We start from the raw sequence: 13,243 nt of genomic DNA, 5'->3' as shown, positions 1-13,243 counted from the left end.
TCCACTGGATCTCGGCAGTGATTGGTCCACGGCCTCGTCCATTCCCATAGCACCCAATGAGAGAGCGCGGGCTGCACCGCCCCGCCCAGGAAACGGCGGCAGTACCGGAAGGGAAGCCGGGAGCAGTAGTCTTGGGGGACGCTCGGCGATAACGCCTCGGGGGGTGCGGGACGGGGGTGGGTCGCGGGGCTGTCCGCTCCGGGAGGGGCGGCCCCCGCGCACCGAGCCCGGCCCAGCTGCCGCTCCTGAAGCAGCAGCGCCCCTCGCTCCCGAGAGAGCGGCGGGCGGAGCAGCCGCCCTGACGCTGCGGAGCGCCGACATCCGGGCCCGGGGCGGAACATCCGGGTTTCCATCCGCCCCGCCCCTCCCGGGGGACCCAGCTCGTGCCCGCGGGCACGTGACGGTGTGGGCGGGGCCGGAAGCGGCGGTGGGTTCCGGTGTGGGCGGGGCCGGTGGTGCCGCCGTGAGCAGGGAGAAGGAGGAGGCGGCGGCTGGAGGCCGGGCCGGGCCGGGCCGGCGGCAGCAGCGGAGCAGCGGGTGCCCGGCGGGAGGCCGGGGGGACGGCCGCCGCCATGAAGAAGCAGTTTAACCGGATGAAGCAGCTGGCCAACCAGACTGTCGGCAGGTGGGCGCTCGGCGGTGGGGCGGTGGGCGGCTCTGCCGGGCTGGGCCGGGGCTCGGGCGGCGGCTCCGCTCCGCGGCTTCGCTCCGCTTTTCCGTGCGGGGCCGCCGCGCTGAGGCGGTGCCGCTGGCGGGGAGCGGGCGGAGGCCATCCGCAATCTCGGCCGCGCGTCGGGGCGGGGAGGGAGCGGGCACGGCGGGGCCCCCCCCCCCCTCCCGAGCGGGGCCTTTTGGGGAAGAAAAACTTGTGTCAGCTCAGGGAGAAACTGGCGGGACGGGGAGGGGTGGGCACCCTTCGTTGCTCGAAAGTCAAAGCAGCGAGACCGTTTTGGACCTCGGTTTTCGAGCCGGGAGCGGGGCCCGGGCGGCAGGGTGGGTGCCGGCCCCGGCCCGCTGCGAAACGCGGTGTCGGTCCGTCGGTGTCCGCCGGCAGCGGTGTCTCCGTCTTACCTGTCCGTACGCACTGTCAGCGCCAGGGTTTGCTCGGGTAGTGGATTGAGCAGGGCCGGGGGCTGCGGGCCGGGCTGACCCGCACCGCCCCTTCCCGCGCAGCGCCGGGAGCGCGGGTTTGTGCAGTTCGCGTTTAAGGTTTGTGTCGTGTTTAAGGCTTGTGAGGGCAGAAAGTTCCCCTCGGGGCTGGGGAATGCCCCTGCTGGGGGGCGGGAGGTTCCTCGGGGGGTGTCCGTGGCTCCCGAGTCCCCGCAGAGCTGTTTGCATTGCGGGCTTCCTTCTGTGACTTTCGTTTCCTTTGTCACTGCTTCATATTGACTTACTTGATCTATTTCTCACTTTTCTTCGCATTTAAGAAGACTTAAGAGAGTGCATTCTTTGTGGTTTAATTTTAACAAAAATAACAGAAGTCTTGTAGGTATGATTGCCATTGATTTCCAGACATCAGGGTCTTGGAAGGTCTTTAGCCTGATTCTGTGGAAACAAATCTGTGCACAGACACCGGAATGTCTGTCTGCAGCTCTTCTGTGTGCTAAAAATGCAAATGTAACTTTACTGTGTTTCTAGTAGAGTTCTGTATTTTCCCCCAGAAACTGCTCTCTGCTTTAAGTGAAAACTTAATCTGAAAGTATGTATGTGTACCGAAAGTATAAACTTTCATAGTATCTGAGTTTATACTTTCATGGCCTCCACTCCAATAATTCATTTAATACAATGTTTATTTTCTTTGGGGCCTACATACATATAAAACAGGTCAAGTGTGTCAGCTAATAATGGTGAAGTAGTAGATTTTTAATAGGGCATCTGTTTTGCTATAAAAGAGAGCATGACTTCCAAACCGATCTTGTGTTCTTTCATTCTCATTTCATATGAATTCATGGATTTTTTTTTTTTTTATATTGTCAGAGTGCTTATTGGCATTCCTTTTTTGCATGTGTTGGGCCCACAGCTCCAAATCCCAAGTGGAATTTCGAGTAATCTGCATTGTACTGAGTAGGATAAACATCTTGGGCTGCTTTCTACTTCAAGGGGAAAATCAGAATTAAATCTGGAGAACTGTTTATAGTCGTGTATGGGTTGGAAGGTTCATGATGACCTTTGACTAAATGCAGCTGAAGCCTGGTGGAAGCTGTGGCTATCGGTTGTTTCACCCCGGAGGTTCTCAGGGTGTGGTTGTCTGCGTGCACAATTATTGCTCATACTTCTTCGCCAGGTAGTCTGCTGGTGCCTTAGCAGCCTGGGTCTAGAATAGTGACGTTTTCTAGTTTCATTAAAATACAAGTACCTGGAATTGTTTTTCATTAAAAACTATTTAAAATGACACCGACTCATGTGTTTTTATAAGCTTAATATTAATAGTTAGTTTAATTTAAACTTAAACTCTGTTCCTCTCTTTCCTGTTTTAGTCAGCATTAAATACAAGCATGTCCTTATTGGTTTTGTCTTTGCTTATAGAGTGCTTTTTAATAATACAGTATCTAAGTTAGTTGTATGGATTCTTTATCCAAGAACATGCAAACACTTCTTTTAATTGAATAGAGGTGAGAAGACTCTGAAGAGTGAGGGTAATCATAAAGTTTTGACCAGCGCTTGTTGCCTTTTTCATGTATAAATTATATCCTCATGTTTGTAAGTGCTTTGAATGAACCACGTTGACCCTTCTAGGGGTTTGTTTGTGTAGCCTTGTTAGCACAAGGTGGTACTTACTCTTTTGTTGCTGACCTTAATATTTGTGTCTTTCCAAGAAAGAAAGTGTTCAAAGAAAAATGCTTATGTAATTGAAATCATTTTCATCACTGTAAATCTGCATTAATTCTAATGAAACTCAAGAAACTTAGTTTATGGACACGATTTGGGGATGGGAGAGAAAGAAGCAAAACTCAGGAGGTTTGTGTTGGCTTTTGCAATGTATGATCACCTGTATGTTTAGGAGACGTAACAGTGGAAACTCAGTGAAGATATTTTTACGTTTCCCAGAGTGCAGTGTATTCTTGTGGACAACCGAGCACTGTTTTTCCCTAAGCCTGTTTTTCTTTAATTTTTTTGGTTCATCATTGCAGTGCTTTTATCTGACCTTCAAGATATCCTGTTGCCTGTAAAGAGGTTGAAATTAATCATTTGTGTCAGATGTTCACTTAGATGCAAACAGCAAACTTTAAATAGTTACTGCATTTGAGGCCTGTCGAAACCCACAGTCTAGTGAAAACTTTGATTTGACAGTCAGAGATAATTTCTGGAAATGCTTCTGCATCTGTCCTCCTCCAGTTGAGGTGGTGAGAGGGGTGTCTCAGTCCTGCAACACTGAGTCAAGAAATCAAGCATGATTAGACCAATCTGTGTACAAAGGAGGAGGAATGGTTCACTTTACAGTTTTAATAATAGTTAACTTGAAAAACACTTTCTTTCTAGAGGTATCAAATGTGCTATTAAAATTAATTGGTGAATATTTAATGTTACTAGCCTCCTTACATTTCAGGTACTAGCCAAGCATTCAGATAGTCGCTAGGGTCTTATTTCCCAAAGTAAAATCACTTAGCAGTGAAAGATTTGTGATTGGTTTCACTTGCAAATATCAGGGCTGAGGTTTTCAAACTTTGGGCAGTGCTGCATTCTGTGGTTTTAATAAGCGCTGTAGAACTCACGGAAGACGTGGGAGAGGTGACAATCATCATTCAGTAGGATCTTGCAGGCAATATTAGCAGAGGCAAGTGTGTCTGGCACTGGGTACCAGAACCAGAAGGAGCGAACCATTTCAATTTCGTAACATTGAAGAAAAAAGGAGAGAAAAACAAAAAGGAAAAAAAAAAAAAAAAGATTGCAGTGTGCTTCTTATCTGTCAGTACTGTTGCAACTTGCTGCTTTCTGAGATGGCTTTATATTGAATTGATGTGACTCATTTATTAGCCTTTTATACTTGGGCAGAATGAGGAGACAAATCCTATGTCAAAAGGACTCTTCTGGTGCTGTAAATGTCTTGAAGAGGTGCAGAGTTCAGTATTTCAAGATCCTGTACGCTGTTGGGAGATCCAGCTGGTGGATAAGCCACCCCACAAGAGAAGCAGTGTTTGGAGGAGCAGTTTGGGCATCTGTGCTGAGGGGTCACAGCCCCTGTCTCTGCTGGCTCACCTGGGGCCCTCGGGATGTCGTGTGGACTGCCTGCTCCCATTTACCTTCTTTGGGACATCTACCCTTCTACTGCTCCATAGGGCGATCTTTAACTGGCTGTTGCTTTTCATGGTGGTGTATTAGGAAGGTGTATTTTCTACTGCTTTTCTTTTCACTCATTCACAGCTTTTTTCACCGTAATTGAGAGGTGGGGAGAACAGGCATGTTATCATGAGGTCAGCAAACCTTGGCTGTGCATCAGTGATGTGTCTTTACCACGGTTTTGTTCTCTTTAACTAAGGGGTGTTGAAAATAGTTCAGAATTTATCCCGTTCAGCTTGCCATAGGTATGAATGATACTGTGTTTCTTACAGCCAGCTTCCAAAGGTTGGCATCCTTGGCCTTGTACCACAAATATGTGACTTAGGACCAGAGAAGTAACTCCTTAGCATGAAAAATAAGAAAATATGTGCAAGAGCTTTGTTAAAGCAGAGGAATGGCATTTATGGGAAGCCTATGAGTCTGCATGGATAGCATTATATAGAATTATGAAATATATGTAGGAAACTAATTAACTAAGAGGGGATTAGCTGAGTGGAACAGGATTCCATAATAATTAAGAGATGTGTTAAATATTTTGCAGCAATTGTCTTGTGGATGTTGTTGGATGCCTTAAGACAAGTATTCAATCTGCCACTGAGTACTTTATGTATTGGACAGATCGGTTGTAAGAGCTGCAGGTGTGCAAGCAAGCATTTCTACTGAGGGGAACAACTCAAGCTCTGGTTAACCCATAAAGTAAAATATCAATTACTTGTCTGTATAAACCTGGAGGAAAGGGGAAATGAAACAACATACTTTGCCTTTCATTGAAAATGGGCAGTTCAAGCACTAGTCCCTCTGGTTTTGTTGGCTGGTGTCAGCTAGCGTTGGCCGCTTCAGAGAGACTGTCCAAGTCTGGGCCAGGCGACTGAGACAACCTCCCGTTGGGAGGTGGCATCAGAACTTTTCAGGGCAGTCTTAGCTGGCGTAACGAACTGTGGATCTCGGTGGGTGTTGGTTCTCATGTCAGCGTGAGGGATCTCGCATCTTCTCAGGGATAACTCGCAAGAAGCAGGGCCAGGGCGTGCAGGGGAGTGGAGGCATGGCTTACCAGGAAATCATTAGTTCCGCATGAGCTGGATTAACGTGTCAGAATAAACTGGCGTCTTGACCATGACAGATAACACAGCTAATCACGCAAAATAAGCGGCTCAAATCAGACTTTATTTTGAGCTACATCCAGACTCCAGCATAAATAGTTGGAAACAGCTTGAAACTTTTAGTTAGGCTTGAAAAATTACGGGGGAGAGGGAGTGGAGAAGAAACAAATAACCTTCATGCTGAACTTCATGACTTTCAGGTGGCCTGTGATTCCTTAGTGACTATGTGCTGAGATTGCTTTTAATGGAATTTATGTACTAATTCCTCTAAACCTTCATCTGTTTTGAGGGTCGAGGCTCATGCCCACAGTTCTGTTCTATACACACGTTTCATGTGTGCTTTGTCTGGGTAGAATACCTTATGAAATGAAAGTCATGGAATAGGCTTTAGTACGTGCTGTCTCGCGAATCTGAAGAGGTGAGGTACTGCCTGCCTGGTGTGTTTGTACCTTCCCTTGGCATGCTTCATAAGCAGATACTCATTCCAGCAGACCAGCTGTGTGTTAGGTTCAGAAATGAAAAGGATTATATTGTGTATGACATCAACAAGGTAATTCTTCAGATATCTATGCGTGCTTGTCTTACAGTTTTTATACCCTTTTATAAATTACAAAGGGAGACAGGTTTTGATTACAAGTTCGGGAAGTACTCTATAGTTGCAGTCATCTCGAACGAAAATAAACGTTCAGAGCTATTGTCATTAAAGGCTTTCAAATGATACACTAATAAGCATTTGAACTACATAGCTAAGTAATTCATATGAGGAATGAGTCCACAGAGGTGTTTGTATTGTGCTGTTTACTTACAGAAAAACAGGTTGATAATTAATGACACTTGTTAGACTGTCTAACAATTTTATGCGAGTTAGTCTTTCCTGCCTCTGGGGACACAACTATTAATGTTGTTCCCATCAATTTCTTTTTTCATTTTTTAGGTGCAATCAACAGAGTACCATGTAGATTAAAAATTATTCTCGCCATCTGGCCTGGAAAGTTTAGATCCGGTGAAGTCATCTAAGATCAAGACTGATAGATAGGTGGATATACTTACTAGGAGAGATACTCTATCTGCCCTTAGGCCGTTACAGTAATGTAAACCAGGGATGAGCAGATCTGACTAATTAGAAATCTGGAAGAGACCACGAACCACCTTTAGAAAGATCTTTTTTTATGTAAGAAGCTAACTTACTATGGCTTATTTTCTAGTTTTCCACTGTTTAAATACAACTTCTTGTATACAAATAGGTTTTTCCAGGTCCTGTACAGATGACATTACTGTGACTCAACAAGAGTATTGGAATGTATCTTTTAATAGCTCATGCCCTGCATAAAAGTTACTATGCTAAACTATATTTAGTGTTTCTTCAAGCCACTTGGCAGTCTATGTTGTAAGTTGGAATTGGTATTATTGTAACGCAATTATTACATTAAAACAATTATGTTAAAATGACTATTATTGAATGATTGTGTACAGTAAGGAGCTACCTACATTCAACCAATATGACATTAACCCTACAATGCCATTTGATGTCAAAGAAATACTTCTTTAAGGTTTTTTCTAGATCTTGTGTGGGGAAAAAAAAAATTGAGTATGACCCCAGTATTTGAAAATTTCTGGCTCATCCAAACAGTCTTATAAAAAAGTAGATATGATAAGCCTTATTCACTTGTTGTCATTGGCAAAGATATTTGAAAAAGTGATAAACAACATTGAAATATGTTCATATTTATGGGCAGAATCTGCTTTGTGCTTGGTCTTCTAGGTTGCCATTTGTCTACATCTGACTACTCCAGAAAAAGAAAAATCTCATTTCAGTGTTTATAATAGTTATCTTAAACATTTCCTGTTTATCTCCAAATGAAGTTCAAGGTCTCTTTAATTAGAAGATTGACTTAGATCTTTCTGGATGGAAGATTAACTCAATGACAGGTTTAAAGAGTCCGAGTAGATTGAATTAGGGAAGATCCGTTTCCCTGAACATGTGCAGACCTTTGGACTTCATGTAATTAACTGTCAAGGACTGATTGGAATAAAATGTGTGTGAATGCGAAAGCACTTGTATACTAATAGCGAAGGGAATGTGTTATCTAAACATCTGCATGTTAGTATTTTGGCTGTTGAACAGGCAGAGCAGGGAGGCGGTAAGCTTTATATTGACTGAAACACTGGAGTTGGCGTATGCAGCTGCATAAGCTGTTAATTACCTCTTAGCCACTTCTCTACTACTACTGAATGCGCTACTGAATGGGCTGCACAGACATGCAGAACTTTGCGAAATGGTGTTTCCATCTGAGATGTAAGCACGAAAAGAACTAACAGTTACCCCTTTAACACTGCCTCTCAGCCTCAGCAGTATCAACAAAGTTTCTTGATATCTGCATATTTATCTATTTCCTGCACCCTTTGGGGAAAACTGACACAATGTAATGCGTTGTGCAGCTCGGGAATCTGATTTTTCCAACAGCACAAACTTCCAATTATAGAAAAACATGCAGCTATTATGTTTTCAGTTTAGGGCTGCTGCTTGTGGTAAGACTTGGCACTCGTCAGTGTATTTGCGACTGCCATTAACGCAGCAATAAATGGAATAGCTTGTGGATATAAATTGTCCAAGCTGTGGTCTAGATTCAATTTTGTAAGCATGTCTGTTAATCGCATTGATCCGTGTACTATTCAGAGTGGATCCCTAAGGCTAAAGGAAAAATTACCTGAATTTACTTAAGTTGTAGTGACTTAGTAGTTTGTAGTGACTTTCTTCAGTTGTTCTGTCTCAGCAGACAACCTGTGAGCTGGTAAGGTCTGTAAGGCCAAATGCCTGTTGCTGCTAGGGAGAAGGGGCGTTGCTGTACTGGAACCTCTGGTGAGAAGAGAGGTTTAGTCTGTGAACAGATGGTCAGAAAACAAGGAGCGTATTCTGCCCTGCTTTTAGGTGTTCCCTCTAAGTTTTGTAAAGTCACTTAGTTTATCAGTATCTCTTAATTCCTCAGGGACCGAGATGATCTCGTGTTGGTTTAAAGTCTAGGTCGTTGAGAATCCTTAGGATAGAAACTGTTAAGAAATTAAGTTGTGTTTTTAAGACACGTGTTTCTCTGCAGAAGTTGCTCACTGTGTAATGCTGTGCTCTCACACTGCATTGCAGTGTGGTGTTTTCCAGAAAACCACTGTATTAAACTTTCTAGATACAAGTGCAACATGAAGTAGTGCTCTTTTAAGGGCAGCGACAGAATTTAAATCAATGAGTAAGTATTTGCTCAGCCCGCAGTTTAAAAAGCCTCATCACTTGTGATCCGATTCCAGACCACATGAAAACCCAGGAATGCCTTGACTGGGCTGCGTCTGCCTTGCCCAACGTCCAGCGGCCAGAAGCCGATGACGCAGGAAGGGTGGGAGGCTCAGCTATCCCGTGGCATTTCCCACGCGTGTTCTCACGGCCGCCAGCTGTGTCTGTCTCAGGAGCTTCCTGAGCCAGAGGTGGCTTCTGTGTGGCTGATGTCTGATAGCACCAGGCTTGTGGTGGTCCGTGCGTTGACTGCACCATCATTGCTAGCACAGAGCTCCACCTTACCAAACAGTGAAGAATGTAGTCTGCTCCCCTGCTTCTCTGAAAGTCCAAATTTTGATATTCATCTATTTGTTTTCACAAGTGAAATTGCATAGGAGAGAAACATGTTTCTCTGTGCCTGCAGCATGTAAGAATGAGCTCCTGGGTGTGTTACCTTATTTTCCTGACCAGTGGGTGCTTCCCGAGCACGTGAAGCTTCAGTTATTTTGCTTCGCCTTAATAGATGCAGAAAATGCCTTTCAAACATACACAAATTTTTCTGGTATTCAGTGGTGAAGAATGGCTTGTTTTAGTTGTGCTAAATTTTGTTGACTTGAAGATACCTTAACAAAATGTTGTGTTTTCTAGTAGAGAACTAGCTAAAGCCTGTTGGTTAGAAGAAAAAAGGTAGTAATAACTTTGTGGCAGACTTGTGTGTCAACTGCTGAGTGGGCAGCGTGTAAAATACTTCAGATTTTTGTTGCAGAAAAAGAAATTAAAAGACACCGAACTCAGGGACTTGGGAAACATCAGTTGCCCTGTTGCATGCATGTCCTCATCTCCTTTGGCTCTGTTCATCATGCTGCTGCTTGATGAAGCAGATCAGAGGACTGATAAAATATTCACAATAGACAGACAGACACTGTAGGATCTGTTGTAGCTGGATCATCTTGGGCTTCCTGTTTTGCCGGCGGGTCAGGACTGCACGCAAGGGTGAAGGGAGCATCTGCCTCAGGAAAGCAGAGTCTTATGTTGCCTTAAAACGATAAACAAAATGTCGTTTTTCTGTGCAGAGATTTCTCAGGTGGTTTCACAGGTTCTGAAGGGTCTAGGGCAGCAATAATGATTGTGCCAAACCTGGTGCCCTGTGCTTGTGTCACAGCCTGTAACCGGAGTCTGAGTCACCATCCCCGGCCGGACCCGTGCGGCTGCCGGGGTTGAAGCACCACAGGGAAGCGGAGGAGGAAAGGATATATTGTCTAGGGGTGTTAGGTGCATCCAAAGTGGAAGTTTTGGTATCTGACCTAACAGCAGAGTGGTGAAGGTAAAAATATACTTGAATCTGCTATAGTGACAGCTGTTCAGCTAAACTGTCGACTGTGCACCTGCACACTGGAGGTGGAGTCCAACTCTTCTGATATTTATTCATATAAACAAAATCATCGTGGTATTACCCTCTTTGTAGATGAAGCTGTGATCTCTTGATTCTAGCTTGTTCTGATGGTGGTTCTTTAGAGCAAATAATTTTAATATCAGGTTATGCCCAGAGTCAAAATCCTAAAATAGTCATGATTTAATTTGCTAAAATAGCTAGAAGTGATCTAACAAGCTGTTTCAACCTGATGCTGTAATGTGATACACTTGGGATTTAGGAAAGCAAATTTATTTCTTAGGTACTTGCATGGTATTTTTAGGTTCATTTGTGACAATGTGACCAGAACTGCTCTTTAGAGGTCATTGTATTAGCAAATGATAAAATGGCAAATACATACGATCTTTTTAGGATGTGGTTAAATGAAAAGTGTCTTAGTGTGTTAGAAATGTTTTCTAATATTATGCACAGTTTCCAGAAAGAAAGGTTTCATAACTTGTTAAAAGAAGTAGCTCCATTTTTTTGGTGCTTGAGGAGAACCTCCAGCCCACTGTGTTCGGTCTTACATAAGGCAGCAATTAGCTGTCCCCTGTCTGCTGTGGCACAGCTCTGGTCTGAAACCTATGGGAGTTTAATAATGCAAATTAAACTGGGGAAGGTATGGCTGATCTCTGGTAATTCAGAACCAAGTAGCTTCACAGTAGTTGGTGACATATCAAGTGATTTTAGCAGATTACTGTGCTTGATTACCTTATTTTTTCAGGTCTGCTTGTTTGTTGTAGGTACCAGTCTTGAAAGCAAGGCTAAATTTGATCCTCACGGACACTGTCGTGCTTAAAGCAGCACTTAGTGTCTAGACAAGAAAAAAATAGGGAACTTCCAAGTACCCTTTTTATTTGCAACATTTCTTTGTTGACTGAGTTGGAACATTTTGGTTAAAATTGATTCCTTAGGAACCAAACAGCTTTAAAGGCTTTGAGTTTGTAATCACTATTCCGTTGCTGATAAAAGCGTGTCAGAATAGTCATGCATCTTATGCTTGGACAATCCTGCTGTCTCAACAGGAAACCAGCTCTCATAAATACACGCCAGCTGGGTGAGGTCACAAGTTCTTCTCCTAAGTGAGGTGGAGCCTTTTTTTTTTTCCCCTTGACACAGGTTGTCTTCTTGTGAAGTTAATTGCATTGTAAAATGACAGGAACATCCTGGAGTGACTGCAGCAGAATGAATCAAAGAGCCAGGGGATCTGCAAAAAATGAGTATGCAAAATATCCAAATCAGTTTTAGGTGAGAAGGATCAATAAGGGAGGAGTGTTTTCTTTCTGTCTTACAAGTTGTCCTGTGCCAGAAATTGCTGGAGTGAGATTTTTGTATAAATATATTTGTTGGCTATATTGCATCTTTCTCAAGATCCCAATGATGCTTCCAGAGTGAAAATTAATAAAAGGAAAACTGTTAACTTGTACAGCTGAGCATTGCACAGAAAAGGTAGGTCATTGCCGAGAGCTGTTAACGGTGCCGGAGCGTGCCACTTGCGGCATACACATGCATGTGTCCTTGGTGACAGAGGTAAGGCTATGAAAAACTACTTTAGCCAGTGACACGAAAATTAAGTGATAAGGTTGGCCCTTTTTTAGAAGATAAATTGCCTTGCTTGCAGATCGGAGGGTTATGGCTGTGATATCGCTTTGACAAGTAGAGCAGTTTATTCAAATGCCAACTTTTTTTGGCATCTGTGAACTAATTATCAAGCAATCGATAGGAAATGTTAATCCACCTTAAAAGTTCTATTTTCTATAGAAAATGAAGGGAAGATAGAAAGCTAACATTTTCATACAGAAAAATAAATGTGAGCTAAACTGTTACAGCTTCTGTTTCAGTCAAACATTTAACTGGTTTGTCTTGCTGTAAGCCAATTTAATACGCAGATTAAGTGTTCTGATCTGATTTTTTTTTTGTAGGAATGGAACAACAGGATAAAGTAATCCTGCTTTTGTAACAGCAGGTCCAAGTGTGTACTGAAGTGCAGTAGAGGTTAATAAACCTTGATTAGACTATTCGTCCGAGGCTCATATTTCTTTCTCAGAAATCTAGTGATAGAGTTAACTTTCGGTTTCATGCTAGAACAGCAAAAAGCATCATGTGCAACACATGGCAGGACAGTAATGGCATAGTTCTGCATGTTATACACATTAATATGGTCTTGCATACACTGTATCTAAGCAACATAAAAACAGAGGTCTATATCCAGTGCTGTAAAACCCAGTAATGGGATGAGTTGTCTCAATTGCAGGCTAATGATCAGACTCAGCTCAGAAACTTGCTTTCCTGTTGGTGAAACATAATAAAGGGTTCAGCCATTAATTGTTAATCATGGCTACTGATCAGAAAATCAGTGCAAAGGCTTCCTTGTGAAATAGTAGGCATAAAGAATAATCCCTGTTTTGTCACTAACCTATTAGTCAATTTTGTATAACTGCAGGTCCCTGAATTCCCTTACACATTTTTTACTGTTACTTCAAAGCTTCCAACTCCTTTTTTGCTTTCTTAGTTTCTATTCCTACTTCATTGTTCTGCCTTTTCTGTGTTTCCTTGTTTTGCTTTTTGTGTTGATTCAGTTTGGTTCCTTTTCAAAGGCTTTCTCTTGCCAATTTTGTGAATCCCCAAACTTAAAATAGACCTGTCTGGACAGTATATTAAATTAAGAACAGCATTACCTTTGGTGAAATGCTCATTTTTGGATAGGAGTTTTTTGACACTTAGGTAATATGTAGCTGAAATGTCCTGCCAAAGTGCAAAAAAGCAAACAAATATGCAAAAAACACCCAGGATTTTTTTAGCAGTTCAGTGTATTTTGCTCATTCCTGTACGTACCTATTTTTCCTATTCAAACACGTCTGCACTGTAAAAGGTTTGCCTTTGCAAAAGGTAGTACTGCTTCTTAGAGTTTTTTCCAGTGATTGAAAATGCAGGACTTCTGGTAAAAGAAATCATAACATTTAAAAATGCCTTGAGTTAGTGGGCAGTCCACCTGTTTTATGGCTAGAATGGAAAGTAGTGTCTTGTTTGAAAGTTCACGATACATTTGAGGTTTTTTGGTGGGTTTTGGATTTTTTTTTTTCCCTTCTTTCCTTAAATGTGAAGGAGTTCTCATGTCAGCAGGTGGTTTGGCAAGGGGACTGGTCCTTGCCTGAAACTAAAAGCTGCCAAACCCATGTGTAGGAAATTCAT

The 13,243-nt window shown here is 43.1% G+C and overlaps 1 protein-coding gene across 12 annotated transcripts in view; it reads left to right on the top strand.

Moving 5' to 3' along the window:
• The first annotated feature begins 349 nt into the window (after positions 1 to 349).
• The window catches only part of ARHGAP17 (Rho GTPase activating protein 17), a 48,942-nt gene continuing 36,048 nt past the window's right edge, over positions 350 to 13,243 (top strand). For 10 of the 12 annotated variants that reach the window (XR_014228136.1, XR_014228137.1, XR_014228138.1 and 7 more), the window contains exon 1: positions 351 to 625. Coding sequence is in view for 6 of the 12 variants with exons in the window: in XM_082311407.1 (XP_082167533.1) it covers positions 573 to 625 (53 nt within the window). In the remaining 6 variants the exon portion in view is untranslated. Of the gene's footprint in view, positions 626 to 13,243 lie in introns of all 12 variants that reach the window. The other 2 variants (XR_014228134.1, XR_014228135.1) reach the window with 1 other exon arrangement.

The sequence above is a fragment of the Platalea leucorodia genome (assembly GCF_965183815.1).
Source record: "Platalea leucorodia genome assembly, chromosome: 5".
Lineage (NCBI taxonomy): Eukaryota > Metazoa > Chordata > Aves > Pelecaniformes > Threskiornithidae > Platalea > Platalea leucorodia.
The sequence above is the reverse complement of the archived record's forward strand: the minus strand, read 5'-3'. Positions and strand labels throughout refer to the sequence as shown.